A 16,496-nucleotide genomic window follows, 5' to 3' on the forward strand; every position below is an offset into this window, starting at 1 on the left:
TCCAATAAGAGGATACAACTCTTGTAAACATCTACACACCCAGCATAGGAGCACCGAAGTACTTAAAGCAGACAGAGTGGGAGGGGGGAAGAAGAGGGAGAGAGAGAGGAGACAGAGAGAGAAGCATGTTGCCTCCTTCACGAGCTGGGGAGTGACCCTGCAACCCAGCTGCGTGCCCTTGCCTGGGAATCGAACCCTTCAGTGCGAGGGCTGATGCTCTAACCACTGAGTAACACTGGCCGGGACAATAGTAGGGAACTTTAACACTCCACTTAAATCAATGGGTAGAGCATTCAGACCAAAAATCAAGGAAACTTTGGCCTTAACTGACACATTAGACCAGATGGATTTAATAGATATTTACAGAACGTTCTACTCAAAACAGCAGAATACACATTCTTTTCAAGTGCACATGGAACATTTTCCAGGATAGACCACATGTTAGGACACAAAACAAGTCTCAATAAATTTAGAAGACCGAAATCATATCAAGCATGTTTTCTGACCACAGTGATATTAACCTAGAAAGTTAAAAATAGAACTATCATGACCCAGCAATTCTACATCTGGATATTTATCTGAAGAAAACAAAAACACTAATTTGAAAAGATATATGTAGTCTTATGTTCACTGCAGCATTATTTACAACATCCAAAATGTGGAAGCAACCGAGGTGAATACTGATAAATGAATATATAAAGATATTTTACATATAATGGAATACTACTCAGCAATAAAAATGAATGAAATCTTGCCATTTGTGATAACATGAATGGACTTACAGGCTATTATGCTAAATGAAATAAGCGAAACAGAGAAAGACAGCTACTGTATGATTTCACTTATATGTGGAATCTAAGAAACAAAACAAACAAACAAAACAGAAACAAACTCATAGATACACAGAACAAGCTGATGGTCCCCAGATGGAAAAGGTTAGAGGGATGGGAGAAAAAGGTGAAAGGGATTAAGAAGTACAAATTCCCAGTTATAAAAATAGTCATGGGGAACTAAAGTACAGCACTGGGAATATAGTCAAATATTGTAATAACTATGTATGGTGCCAGATGGATAGTAGGCTTATTGGGGTGATTACTTCATAAGTTATATAACTGTTTAATCACTATGCTGTACACTTGAAACTAATGTAATATTGTATATCAACTATAACTGAAAAATAAATTTAAAGAAATACTCTAAATTTTTAAATTCAAAACCCAAAATTAATAAAGTCAGCATTTTAATGAACAACAAAAAAAGGGAAAACATTTAATCATCATCTTAGACAAAGAAAACACATTTGACAAAAATGAATGCACACTCATGTTGGAAATTCTCAAGAAAACTAAGGAAAAAAGGGAACATCCTCAGATTGAGAAAGGCATCTCCAAAAACCCTGCAGCTAACATCAGACTTAATGCTAACAAAGGCAGGATCTAAGAACAAGGGAAGGATGTGTCCTTTCACCATATTGATTCAATCTTGTCCTGGCAGTCCTACTCTGCTCATAAGAGAAGAAAAAGAAATAAAAGGCATAACTGTATAGTAAACAATTTAACCTTGCCCCAAAAGAAGTCTGGCCTTTCACTCAGCATCAGAGGGGGAACCTCTAAACTCTCAACTTTTTATGCTGGAGAGGAAGGAGTATCTTTGTTTGCTTGGGGGCTTGGGTCACAATATATGATTAGGGTGGGGGTTGCCCACACCAAAAAGACCAACAATGTGATTTAGGATGGGAGATTTGGTCGAATCATAGCAGTCAACCTCGAGACTGAGATCAATTAAGTGGTCATTTAATCAACCATTCCTATGTAATGGAGCCCCTGGAAAACTGAATACTGAGTCTCCAGTGAGCTTTCCTGATTGACCATACGCCAAGCATATTGTTACACATCAATACCAAGAAAGTAGCACATCTCTATAGGAGAAAACAATGGGAGCCTTGTGTTTGGTACTTCCTGGACTCCAATTTATGCACTTCCGCCCTCAACTGATTTTAATCTCTATCTTTTCCCTGTAATAAATCGTGTCATGAGTATAAAGCTTTCAATGAGTTCTGTGAGTCCTTCTGAGTGAATTATTGAACCTGAGGGTAGATTTGGGTTGGTGTCAGAAGTGAGGGTGAGCTCCTGGGGGAACTGTTCCCTCTAACTTTGTCGTTGGCTAAACTTTTCCACATACAGATTAGAAAGGGAGAAATAAAGCTGTTTTTACTCACAGATAACATGATAATTTTGTAGGAAATCCTAGGAGATAAACAAACAAGAAGCTACTAGAATTTGTGAGTTTACCAAGATCTCAAGATACACTACTGCATTTCAAGACTTATTAGACTCGTGGCTCAATGGAACAGAATAGGAGGTCCAGAAACAGACCCACTCAGAGGGACAACTAATTTTCAACAAAGGTGTCAAGTAATTCAATAGGGAAAGAATGGTTTTTTCAACAAATAGGCCAGCAACCACTGGACTGTCACATGCAAAAATGAACCTTGTCCCTTACCTCACACCAGATATAAGAATTAACTTAAAATTACTCATAGGCCAACGTATAAAACTATAAAACTTATAGAAGAAAACACAGGAGACAATCTTGTGATTTGGATAAGGTAAAGATTTTTTTAGACAGGACAAAAAGAACACATAAAGACTATAAAATATTTAAGAGTTGGATTTCAACAAAATTGAAAACTGCTCTTTGAACATCAATGATAAGAAAATAAGAAACCAAACAGTAAACTAGGAGAAAATCTTTGGAGGAGATTTATATGATAAATGATTTTGTATTTAGAATATATAAGGAACTTTTACAACTTGAAAATACGACAGACAACCCAATAATACGTGGGCAAAAATTTAAAGAGACATTTAACCAAAAAGGAGACACTGATGGCAAATAGGCAGTGAAAAGATGCTCAATATCACTGATCATTAGAAAATGCTAATTAAAATTTCATTGAGCTATTTGTACACATTTACTAGAATGGCTAAAAACAAAGACAAAAAGAAATAAACTTCAAGCACATGCTGTCAAGGATGCAGCATGACTGGAACTCTCATATTTTGCTGGTGGGAATACAAAATGGAAATGGTGCAAATACTTGGGAAAACAGTTCGCCCGTTTCTTATAAAGTTAAACATACGCTTGCCATTCAACTCAGCAGCTCCATTTGTAAAAACAAATGTCCCAACAAAGACCTGTATGTGATGTTTATAGTGGGTGTATTATTAATAGCCCCAAATTAGAAATACAGTGGTATCTCGGTTTTTAAATATCTCCATTGACGAACATTTCAGTTTATAAACCCCATAAACCCAGAAGTAAATGCTTCGGTTTTCGAACAGGCCTCGGAAGTCGAACTTGCCCCACGGCTTCCGCTGAGGGCAAGATCCTGAGGCCCAGCTGTCGGCTGTTGATCCCTCGATTTTCTAATGTTTCAGAACTCGAACGGTCTCCCGGAACAGATCACATTCGAAAACCGAGGCACTACTGTACCCCAAATATTCACCAACTTGTGAATGGTTGTACAATTCACAGGACATCCATGCAGTGGAATACTTTATAATAAAAAGAAACAAATGACTGACACATGTAAGAACACAGATGTTTTTCAAATGTATTATGCTAAGTGAAAGAAGCCAGACTCAAAAGGCTACATTGTGTATTTACGTGATTTTTTGGAAAAGACAAAACTATAGTCACAGCAAATAGATGAAGGTTGCCAGGGCTTATAGTTGGTGGAAGGGTTGACTACAAAAGTATATGAAGGAACTATTTGGGGTGATGGAACTGTTTTATATTGAATGTTCTCAGAGTATCATAACTCTTCAAATCGGACACCTAAAATGGGTGAGTTTTACTTTATATAATTTATGCTGCAATAAATCTGACTTAAAAAAACAACCCAACCCCATAGGCTGTGAAAAGATATTTGCAATATGTGTAACTGATAAATAATTAGTGTCTAAACTCTAGAATATAAAAGGATCTACCAGGAAAAAGTTAAGCCTCTTAGTACATACACGTGCAAAAAAGTGAACAGAAATGTCCCCAAATAGGAAGAATAGTAAAAACACAAACAAACATAAAAAAGCTGCTAAGTCTTTCTTAGAAATCTGGGAACTGCAGATGAGACCTTCAGTCAAATACTATTTCTTATCCATAAGATTGACCCAAAATTTAAAACGGGACCATTTTGAGTTAGTTAATAATGTGGAGCAATGGGCGCCCTGGCTGGGTGGCTCAGGTGGTTGGAGCGCCGTGCTGTCCACCAGAGGCTGTGGGTCCCATTCCCACTCGGGGCACATTCCCAGGTTGCAGGTTCGATCCCCAGTCGTACGGGAGGCAGCTGATCAGTATTCCTCCCTCACGTCAATGTTTCTCTCTTTCTCTCTCTCTCCCTTCTCTCTCTCTCTAAAAATTAATAAACATATCCTCAGGTAAGGATGATGATGATGATAATAATAATGTGGAGCAATGGAAACATTTATCCATTTCTTGTAGATTTGTTGATCCTGAAATTCCACATCTGAGCACATGCCTTTCCGGTAGTCAGGAGACATATACAAGAAAGTTTGTAAAAAATAAAGAAATAAAGAAAAACCCCAAATAGTCATCAGGAGTAGAATGGATGAATAAGTTATGGTATAGTTTTACAATGTTATACTCTTCTGCAGTCACAATGAATGAACTATAGGCACATGGACTAAAGAGGGTGAATGTCAAAAACATTCATTTGAATGAGAAAAACAACAACACAGAAGCAGACATAAGATGGGATTTTGTGTAGATAAGGTCAAAAAACCTATCTCATAGGTTGCATAGCTGATCATTTATAAACATGCACCTGGAGACAGGCTGCCTGTGTTTATATTCCAGCCCTACTTCCTAGCTGCGTAGCCTTGAACTCTGCGCCCAAAGACACACTCGTCCAGCAAAGACACTAGTCCGTATCAAGATGTCCTAAAGTGTCAATGAGTGCTGGCAGTATTGCTATTCTCTAATCCACTAGGTGGAGCCTCAGGGGGCCAGGCTGGCGGGCACAGCCCCTTCCCTGGGAGCAGCAGGGGCAGCCAGGAAATGGGCGGGGACAGTGGCCGAGCCAGGAATCTATAGCTGCCGTTACAGAGGCCTGTGAACCACTCGGACCTACGGAAAAGCAAAAGGAAACTGGGATTGCTGGGGCCCCAGTGACAATTCAGCCCAAAGCCAGTTGGTGTTTTTAGCCAAGTCCTTGACTGTTGTGAAGAAATAAGAATCAAAATAAAATTAATGAAGTCCACCCTTGTGCAAGATAAGAACTACTCGCAGTCCATTTCCGATTTCTTTTTCCCCCAGGCATGAATTTCCTAGATGGTAGTTATTCCAAGCTTTTTAAGTGACCACTTTCCTCCTGTCTCTCGATTGATTGCTCATTGGCACCTTCTTCAAAGAACAGGACAGAATCAAAAAGCTATAAAATGTAGATCCCATCAACCCTCACATCTCAGACTGAGCCATTTCTTAAACTCAAGATGTGGTGCGGTGAGGTTGAAATTTCATTATGCCAAAATAATTATTGGAGAAGTGAGACTTTCAGGCAGTCACACGGTCGTCCATTTTATCTGTCTTCTTATCACTAGCTTTTATAGTTTGATTACTGAACTGTCAGTTTGAGGAATAAAGTGAGCCCTGGTTTTGATATTCTTAGACTTAATTACCACACAGGGTTTACTCTACTTTGCAATGGAAGGCTAATGATGGGTAGAAAAGAATGAAAATTTATAACCAAGTAAACTGTGATCTCAAATACATTAGGAAAATTCCATATAGTTTTTACTGGTATTTTATCATTGCTCTCACATACAGAAAGCTATTCTTATATGTAGTATAACTACTACAATGCTTTGTTTATTACTTACCCTCTTATTTCGACTTGAGCTACAGCAGTAATGTTGATTTGCAGGCTCACAAAATTGCTGTCTGGATTGTCCTTGTTGGAACTAAAACACAGTGACATGTAATTTAAATATATCTTCTCAGACGTGTTACTATAATATATGATCATAAAAAACATTCTGTATATCACATGAGCAGCACACATTACCAACATGATCGTTCAGAAAACAATGGCATATCTGTTCTACAAAGTCATAGTCACATATAAACGGAAATGCCCATATCCATTATGATCAAAAGTAATAAATGTAACTTTCCACGAGGAGACACCTTATCAGAAAGCACAACTGATATCTAGAGAAGCTAACATTTATTTTGTTTCAATGGATAAACCCAAAAGGCAGTGAGCTGAGCAAATTTTCCAGTCATCTACCTTGGACACATTCCTTAACTTCTCTGAGCATCATACTCATGGTCTATCAAATGAAAAAGGACAGCACAGTCAACTCCTGATTTTCCATGCTCGTAAAGAGGGGGACTGGCTAGAATGACCCAAAAGCTGCACATAATACGAAAAGCATTTGCATCTGGCTCTGGCATGCATCATACCATACATTGTTTAAGCAGCAAATTCATCTTCCTTATGGTTTATTTCTTAAATAAAATTAAAATAAGTGTACATTCACTGCCTGCTCACTGGCTGACTAGGGTGGGGGCTGGGAAGTGAGTAGGAGCATGGCCAGTGGAGAGAAAAAGGGAGATCAGAGAAAGTTGGGAAGTTCATGCAGAGGCAATGAGCAGATAAAATGGATGTTTCTCACATGCATCAAGAATCTCAAGATGAGGCCCTGGCAGGGTAGCTCAGTTGGTTAGAGCATCGTCCTGATACACCAAGGTTTCGAGTTCTCTCCCAGGTCAGGGCACATACAAGAATCAACCAATGAATGCATAAATAAGTGGAACAACAAATGATGTTTCTCTCTCTAAAATCAATCAATAAAAATTTTTTAAAAAGAATCTCAAGATGGAAAGTACGTTTAATATTATTTATTTGCATAGTGGCAAAATGATTTTCAAGTTTGCTGGTCCTTTTTGTCAAGCAAATATAATTAGATATAAAATTTAACTTAAAAAAAATGCTTTTGTGCTGTAAGGAAAATGAAATGTGTCTTGAAGGCTTGACCCAGTAGCTGAGCTTTGGATGGGATCTCACTTGCATTTATTGTTCTGTGCTTTCCTTGAAGTCACCCTAATATCCCAAAGGACTATGCAGCTTGTAGCAAACTAAGACATGGCCACACCACCACTAACAGGCCATGTTTATATTCAGGTCTCACAGGAAGAGAAAGCCCGCTCCTCTTCTCATGGAATCACACAGATTCAACGGACAAGCTCTAACACTGTGATGATGGTAATGGGTTGTGTTCTGATTAGCTTTTGAAGCTTTCCAAATGTGGGAGCTGGAAAAGACAGGATAAAAGTCTGCTTTCAAAGGAGGAGACAGAATTGTTCCCACATTGCTTTGGAAAAGTCCTGTTCGATTGTATATACTGATAAGGCAACTTAAACTGCAAACACACATAAAAGATATAAACAGGCAAATGTCAGGCTCATTTCCTGTAATGGGGTATCATTGCTAAGCTCATGATGAGCCTAGAGGGACTTGTTCACCAAAGTTTGAACCCCAGTTTCCAGGCCATTTTATTATTATCACATCTGGGGAGGATCAGTCAACCAAAATACTTTTTTTTTCTTTTTTCTTTTTCTTTTTTTTAAGGCAGGATTCTGAATTACTAACCAGTAAGAAGTCATTAAGTAACTCCACTTGTTGCAGACTCTGTGGTTCCAAATCCATTATGGGGAATTCTTTAGTTTGGAAATTTAAGTCTAATTATTCCACAGTTAACCAGACTTTGTTCTATTTTCTAGTTTATTGCCATTCTGTGGAAGTGGAAATTAGAATTATGGGGGAAAAAGTCATTTAAGTTATCCCATAATTCTATTGTGTTTTGTTTCTAAGAGCTTCAAATAACACGATTTTCAGTATTCCAACACCCTGAAAATATAAATAGATGTTAAACACTGAAATCATCTTGGGACAGGACTCCAACATGAGGCTTACAGAAGCAGTTTTGAAATTCAACAAAAGCAAAGGCAGACTCGGAGGCCAGACCTGGTTGGCTAATCAAATCATCCTCTGTCACACAAGCTTGCCATGATACTTGGTGATGTCAACAAAATCTCCCGGTGAGAAAGATACTGGGCTTGATATATCTTAGATGCTTCTTTGACCTCTTTCCTGGAAGGAAACCTACCTCGCTAATACCACTGCTATATTCAAACAAGCAATTCGTCTCTGCCCTGGATGCTGAGCTATTATACTGTCAGCTAGTTCTACTCAAAGAATGATGACTTTCCTCTCCACAACTACACCCTCTGTCATGTCACCAAAGATAAACTTATTTTTTACCTTTTACTCCAATGCAATTTTCTTTTTCTCTACTGTGTCCAATTTCTATTTCCTGACTATCCCTCTATGCTTTCTGTGGTCTTTGTAATATCAGCAAAGACAATACAATGTTCCTTTCACCATTACTGAGGGAGCAACAGCAACAATGATCACAAAGATGTGTTTGTGCGTGGGAACTGCTGTCTGAGACCCACTCTGCACAGGGAGGAAAATGTTTACATGTCACACAGAGCCAGGGCATGGAGACATAGTTTAATGCAAACATTTGGTAACACAAAATATTTTCAGTTTATTAATTCATAAAGCCCAGTTTTCTTTTGGGTTCTATTTGTGAAAAAGGGCATTAAATGTGGGTAACATTGGTCAATGTGGTCAAAAGCTTTAGACTTCAGAGCATTTGGTTTAGTTTAGTTTTGGTTTAAACACATTTAAACTGGACACAAACCATCCATTAAATACTTATTTACATCTTTGGGGTCTGCCAGAAAAGCATTCAGATAAATGCTCACTTCTCAAATGCTTTAGTATTCAAGTACTAAAAATATTCTCAATACTTTTATCTCTATAATGTATGTTTTTGGAATTTGATGCTTTATGTAGGCTCCCCAGTTTTTTCTGTATTTTTACATTTTTATATTTTTCAAAATAATGTTAAAATAGTCATAAGTTTTATAGCATATAAGGAAGGAATAATCATGATGTTAGATGAAGGGGGATGTTAAGAATATGACTATTTCTACTTTCCATCAAATTCAGTACTTCATTGTCAAATTCAGTATTTCAGTGATGATCTACAGGTTGGATCTGGGGAAGGGAGAGTGTATTTAGTGTCCTCTGCTGCCAGAGTGAACTGCAAATTGCATCTATTCTATTATCTGTAACTGTAGTCAAAGGTAATGGGAAAGGTCAAGGAATTTGCTTTGTACCTGTGTAACAAACTTCCTTTTAAAATAAAGGCTGCATATTTTATGCAAGGTGTATCTTTCCCCCAAGTGACACAAAGCTACATGCCACCACAGGATCAATGTCACAGGCAATGATGGCGAGAAGTAGAAACTTTGCCTACTGTCTGGAGTGATGATGGTCGTTCACTATGGAGTGCCCTTTCTTTTACTTTTTTTTCTGAAAACTTACAAATATGAACTTATTCCCCAAATGAAAACATTTATGACTAACTGAACCTTTTGGGAAATATACATTTATGTAGATTTTTAAAAAACGATTTAATAAGCTTTTGGTACAATGAAGAATTCATTCCCTCTGCATCCCATCACTAATTTGGGGGGGGAAATTTTTAAAGTCTTTAAGATTCAGCAGAAAATATTTAAGTTAAATTTAAAAAGACCTAATTAAGGTCAGAAAAAGGGTATCAAAAGTAAGTTAGAAAACCCTTCACCCTGGAAATGTAGCACAAAGTTTGGGGGATACGGTTTGTGACATAGGTTGCAGATTTTTTAAATGCTCTACATTCTTATAGAGTTTCTACCCTTTTCTTTAACCCTAAACTTCTAATTAAGTAGCTATTTTAAAACTAACCCATTGTGCAAAGTAATTTTTCTAAAAGTCCTCACATCCAATGACACCGTCTTGCGGAAGGTATGTTTAGAGATTAGCGACACCGCATGCTGGTACCTGAGAATGAAATTGTAGATACTGACTTCAGAGTCCTTTTCATATTAGAGCACCCTGGGCAAGCTATAAAGACCTGCTGTCCACATCAGCGTCTTTCAAACTCTTAAAATTGCAGGCCACCAAGTAACATACACATCTCCCAGGGTATCTTACTACATATTTACATTTATCTGAAAGGGATATTTCATGAACAGGACCCTGATTCCATCAATTGCCTTTTCTTTTAATATGAGTCTAGAGTCATTAAATTGATTTTGTGACTGGGTAATGGGTTGCAGTCCACAGTTGAGACGCCCTGGCCCTCATGGACACTGCTCTCCACACGTCTTCCTACTCATGAAATGGGATTTTTAGCCATGAAGAAGCAAACAATAGATGATGAAAGGATAAAGTCACACGTGAATCCCTGAGCAGGATCAGTCTTAGGCAAAGGGGGAGCTCTCTGTGACTCAGCTTAGAGTTGCCGGAGAAGGCCATGCCCTTCGAAGACACGGTGGGGCAAAAGTAGGTTTACAGTTGTTTGTACGGAAAATAATGCAGCACAAGAATTCATAGATAATAATACAAGAATAAATTCTGACCCTAGACAGTTTTTCTCAGTGGTTAGAGCGCTGGCCTGAGGACTGAAGGGTCCCAAGTTCGATTCTGACCAAGGGCACGCACCTCAGTTGCAGGCTCGGTCCCAGGCCCCTGTCCGCAAATGTGAAGGAGGCAACCAATGTATCTCTCTCACATCGATGTGTCTCTCTCTCTCTCTCCCTCCCTTCCACTTTTTCTGAAAAGCAATGGAAAAAGTATCCTCAGGTGAGGACTGAAAAAAAAAGGAAAAGAATAAACTCTGTTTCACATACTCACAACTGTTAACCTCTTTTTGCCTCAGCCTGTGTATGAGCTTACCTGCATCTTGCCCTGGTGCTCACATTAAACCATCAGAGACTCGTTCATTCTTGAAAAGTTAGACTATTTCAAGATTTCTAATTTAAAATCAATGCTTTTTTGCAGAAATTTTGTTCTTAGGGATTGGTTGACCCCCAACTGAGAGCACGGTGGGGATGTGGAGGGGTGTGGATGCAGAGGCGTGTGCATCAGAGTGAGGAAAAATGGAGGTGAAGGGGGGTCGAGGGTGCCCAGGGCAAAATTTTCCTCGCATAGCTTGGCCTACAAAATGCAATCTCTTTTTCAGAACCAAAAATATTGAAAAAACTGAAATAACAGAAAAACAAAGGAAAATAGGCTGTGGAAGTCTGGGTTCAAATTTCAGATGGACTTTTAAGGTGAAGGAGCTTGACAAGTAACATTCATTTCACGATGGATCTCTTTAACATTGAGTGTTAAGCATTTAAAGGTCTAACCTTCTGATTTGAAGATCGAAGTTAATGCTCATGTTTGTTTTCTCAAGACGTGGAACTGCAAATCGGAGGCCCAGCGAATACTAAATTAAAAAACAACACACACACAAGATGCTACATTATTACATGGGAGGAACCTTATACACAGCATAAAAATAGTATAAAGTCATCGTGCAAAATTCCACTCTCCATTGCTGTTCCTTTTTCTGCTTCCACCGTGGATGGCCGAGAGCAGAGAGGAAGTCATGCAGCTGAGACGGCAGGGCCCAGACGATTCCAGTCCCTATACATTTTGGTTCCCTCTCTTCATTTAGCCCCATACCAATTCTTCTCCTGACACCTTGTTGTGTGCCTAATTAAAAACAACCTAAATATACGAGATGAGATTGATTTAGAAAACTGTGATGCTACTTTATGATGGACATTTACGTTGTCTGAAATCATGGCTATGAAGCCTATGCAACAATGTGGAAAATGCTTCTGATGTAATGACCAATAAAGAAAAAAGACTACAATGTTGTATGTGTAATGTATTTCAGCTGTGGTTTTTAAAGTCTATCAATAGAAAAGTTATTATATGGGAATGGGGATGTAATGTAAGATAATATACCACATAATATGTTATCGTTAAGGTTATAAATGTGTGAATTACTTTTTCCACCTTTATTTTCCAAAGTTTTAAAACTCTCTTGTTATTTTTATAATTTTAAAACAGCTTTTAAAAACTTGGAGAAAAATAAATCTAATGATAATATACACAAGGAGATAAAAATAATAGTTAAGACATACAATGATAGTAATTCCTCTCCCACATACTGTACTAAGCCCACCATGCACTGTTTCATGAAATCACAGCAACCACTTCATGAGGTGGGCACTGTGTTTGTTGACATTTTGCAATCAAGCAGCAGTCTGAGGAGTAGAGAGATTAAGTGACTTGCTCCAGGTACAGAGCAAATACACTGCAGAGTTGGAATTAAAACCCCTCAAGCTGGCTCCAGAATCTGTATCCACTCCATTACACTATGAGAATCAAACCTGTAATTAAAAACTCAGGTTAATATGAAACAGTAATAATACAGACTAATAATAAATTATCATTTTTATCATAAATCACCATTTTACTAGTAAGAGATGCACGTGTTCTTAACTGGAACCAAACACTGCATCTCCGGCCACTGATTCTAAGGAATCTTTGTTGAACCATTTTCTTGTTTTCCTGCTTGAAAGATTTTGCAAATTTTTATGAATCTCGTTGGTATATAAATATTTTATATTACTATAGCAAATATTTTATATTACTATAGCTATTCTATGAAAATGACATTACTATTTACAAATCAGAAGTAACGCTTCTTGCCCTGGCTGGTGAGGCTCAGTAGATAGAGCATCGGCCAGTGCACTGAAGGGTGGCGGGTTCGATTCCCAGTCAAGAGCATGTACCTGGGTTGCAGGTTCGATCCTGGCCCCAGTCAGGGAACATGCGGGAGGCAACCAATTGCTGTTTCTCTCTCACATCAATGTTTCTCTCTCTCTCCTCACTCCCTTCCACTCCCTCTAAAAATCAATGGAAAAAATATCCTCAGGTGAGGATAACAAAAAAAAAAGTAGTAACACTTCTGAATACTGCCTTGAATGTTTTGTCAAATTAAAGCATAAAGTCACTTGAAAACTATTTTTTTTTAAATATTGGGACTGGAATAGATATTCCTGGAGATTTATGATGATTTTTAATATTCAGGACTGCTTTTAGGTTTGGAGTTTTACTACAATCCACTGACAGTATTCTTTTTAAAGTACAAAATGAAGTAAATGAGTCAGTGTTTTAAAACAAAACAGAATGCAATAAAATTGGATGTGTTTAAGGACATTAAAGGGTAAGATAAGAAAGCTATTAGGTTTCTTCTGCTAAAGACCTCAAAGATAAATTGAATAAGAACAATTTACTTCCTTGACTTCTAAAGATTACTGCTGGTAAAACGGAGTGACATGGTTTCACATAAACACATTTGTGGTTAAGACCACACTGCATTTTACTCTCTACTTTGAATGACACCCGTTGCCAGTATTTGTCCCATAATTATTCTTAGTTATTGATGAGCTTAGATTATCTCTGGTCTAGATTTAATACTCTTAATGCTGAAAAAAGGAATAAGTGCCCAGTCATCTACAGATGCTAACACCACTGCCACCATGCCAACTCATTTCTCTTTGGCCTTAGGGAGTACTCTTCATATCAAATAAGGTGGTTGGATTGTTGTTGAAAACTAGCAAAAGGATTTATTAGCTTCTAGAGAAAAAGATACTAAAGAAAAATGTTCTAAGATCTCAGCTTAAATTTCCATCCTGTCTTTCATGGCCCTGTTTAAATATCTCATCTGTTACCCATTAGTTTTCATCCAAGTGCTTATCACAATTTTGCGGACAGGATGTGTGCAGGCCTGGTTCAAATCTTAGGTCTGTCCTTCATTACCTGTGAGACTTTGGGCAATTCATTTGACTTCTCTGAGTCTCAGTCTTCTCATCCATAACATAGGAGAGACACCTGACTCACAAAGTTGTTTGTTGTTGTGAAAATTCAGTGAGACGACATTTTAGAAGCACCCAGTAATGGGGTTATGACACAGAGAGCCATCGATTCATGTCAACTTATACACGTTGATCTTTCATTCAAATATTTACTATTTTTGAACCAAGAAGTGAGTTTACTAGACTATATAGCCTGGTACCTTTTTTAACTACCTAGGATCAAATAGCATAGTTTTATTATAGTGTAAAAAAGCAAAAATATTATTCCTGCACAAAATCCTAACGTTTAAATTGGGAATAGGTATTTCTTTTTTTTCTTTTTTTAATCCTCACCAGAGGATATGATTTTTTAAAATTGATTTTAGAGAGAGAGGCAGGGAGAGAGAGAAAAACAGCGATGTGAGAGAGAAACATCGATCAGTTCCTTCCAGTATGCACCCTGCCCGGGGACAGAACCCCACAACCTGGGCATGTGTCCTGACCAGCAATCAAGCCCTGGACTCTTGGGTGTACGGGACGACTCTCCCACCGGTTAACTGGGCCACACCAGCCAGGGTGGGAATAGATATTTCTTGATAGAGAATTTCAAAGGCTCAAACACAGGTGTAAAACACTGGGCTGAGAGGTTTATTTACTGCAGAACTTCTCAGGAGCTTTAAAATGTACCAGAGTGTCCCAGAGGATATGACATTTGGCAGTGACCACAGAACTCGTCTTTAAAGGCTTATCTCAAGGGATTAGCTCCCTTTGGAATATAATTTCAGAAGTTGTTCTAATACAAACCTATGTAATTATAAATCTTCATTAATTTTTTCCAAATAAACCATTCCATTGACCATCATAAACATTGAATGTAAAATAGAGGAATGTATATATTTAGTTTATGTAACATTTAATTATGTAGTGTTTGCAGATTTCAGAATTTTTTCTGATTTATGACTTCAAAAAATAACCATTTCCACTGTGATATTTATTACAAGAAGTTCTTATGTATATATGTAAACTGCAATTGCATAGAATAAATTCATTGTCCACAAGTCATACTGAATGGGAAGTTCCTAAACCTGGAAACAAAGGAAGAAAAAGAAGGAGAAGACGCTGGTGAAGGAGGAGACAAGAGGAAGAGGGGGCAAGTGGTGGGGGCGAGGGGGGCGGGGAGGAGGAGTGAGGGGGAGGGGAGGGGGAGCATGTTATGGGCCTTTTTTAACCCTTTCTTTTTCTTGCTACATTTTTCTGTATTATTCTTCAGGTAAGATATGTTATTCTTCAAGTAGGATACCAGGTCTTCAAGTAATACCTGGTAAAGCTGATCTACAAGCTGAATTACTATAATATTTTAATATTAAAATACTGTGAATGATATTCATGTGGGAGGTATATTGGAAATAAAAATTTAATCATCTTTGCTAAAATTTTTAATTGTTATTCTTAAATACTTACATTGTATTTGTTTTTTAATTCAAAGAAAAAAGTTGTAGTAAATTAAAAAAAAAAAGTAAAAAAAAAAAATCTATGGCAAAAAAATAGTATTCATAGATTTGTTGCAACTAAGAAACATGTAAGAGTAATGTCCAAAGAGAGAACGTACAAAAGTATTCATCGCTTTGTATTTTTAACCTTAGATTATCCACTCTGCGTTGGTTATAATGCTAAATCCCACTACCTTGGCCTGGTAATTTCCTGCCTGATTTGTTTTAATTGCTATGTGCTAAAGTGCTGAGTGCTAATTGGGGAGCTTTCCATTAGTTCCTTTTAAAATTCAATTAGACAGAAATCAGTTAAGCGCTTCTGGTTTTCTCTTACATTTGTTCCAGCCACCATAGGGTTCCCAAGGTCACACACCACCATCCGGGTTACATTTTCCATCTTGTACTCACAGCTCAGTGGTCGGAATCCCTACAACACGAAAGAACACAGGGTGGAGTTCAGGGGGCAGAATAAATTACATCCTGTCACAAAGGCAATGCTGTGGGTGGGAAGCTCCTCTTGATTTCAAACACCTGCGTGGGTAACTGTGCCCAAGCATTAATCTGTGGCCAACTCAGAAGGAAAACTGAAAAGACTGAAGTTTAATTTTAGAAAAAAAGTTTTTGATTGGTAAACACAACTATTTTATTCTTTGCGGGGGGAGCTCCCTACAGTATTTATACAAATATTTTAGCAATTATTTTCACAAATGTTAGTGTTAAATTTGGGCCGTGAAAATCACAGATAATTCAACACAACTAAACTAATTTATACTTGCAAAAATGAAATGACAGTAATGTGTATACATGATCATATGACTCAATGACCATTTGCAGGAGAACTGCTTTGAACACAAATTTCTACACATCATGGTCCCATTTTGAGATTACACAGCAATCTTAGATCAATCCTCTAAATACTTAAGATGGAAAGGGAACACTTTCATCCTTACCCAGTGCTTCCTGTCTCCCTTCTTCCCCCTACATACTATTCTGATGAGAATGTACAAAAACTCAATTTTGAAGAGGTGCTTAGAACTATGTGTTGGAGAAGGTCTCAAGGTTACACCAAAGAAGGGAAAGAAAAAGTTTACCTTTGAACTCCTGCTGTCTGCTCACACTCCACCTTGTGTCCTCGCATTACTCCTAGCTGCCTAGAAATCCACACCTTGT

The 16,496-nt window shown here is 37.8% G+C and overlaps 1 protein-coding gene across 1 annotated transcript in view; it reads right to left on the bottom strand.

Annotated features, from left to right (window-relative positions):
* ITGA8 (integrin subunit alpha 8) overlaps positions 1 to 16,496 on the bottom strand; it is a 171,239-nt gene that overhangs the window by 46,469 nt on the left and 108,274 nt on the right. Inside the window, exons 21-23 of the mRNA XM_081117581.1 lie at positions 15,661 to 15,753; positions 11,332 to 11,411; positions 5,901 to 5,981 (exon numbers count right to left, since the gene is read on the bottom strand). Of these exons, the coding sequence (XP_080973707.1) occupies positions 5,901 to 5,981; positions 11,332 to 11,411; positions 15,661 to 15,753 (254 nt within the window). The remainder of the gene's footprint in view (positions 1 to 5,900; positions 5,982 to 11,331; positions 11,412 to 15,660; positions 15,754 to 16,496) is intronic.

Source organism: Miniopterus schreibersii, assembly GCF_964146895.1.
Source record: "Miniopterus schreibersii genome assembly, chromosome: 1".
Lineage (NCBI taxonomy): Eukaryota > Metazoa > Chordata > Mammalia > Chiroptera > Miniopteridae > Miniopterus > Miniopterus schreibersii.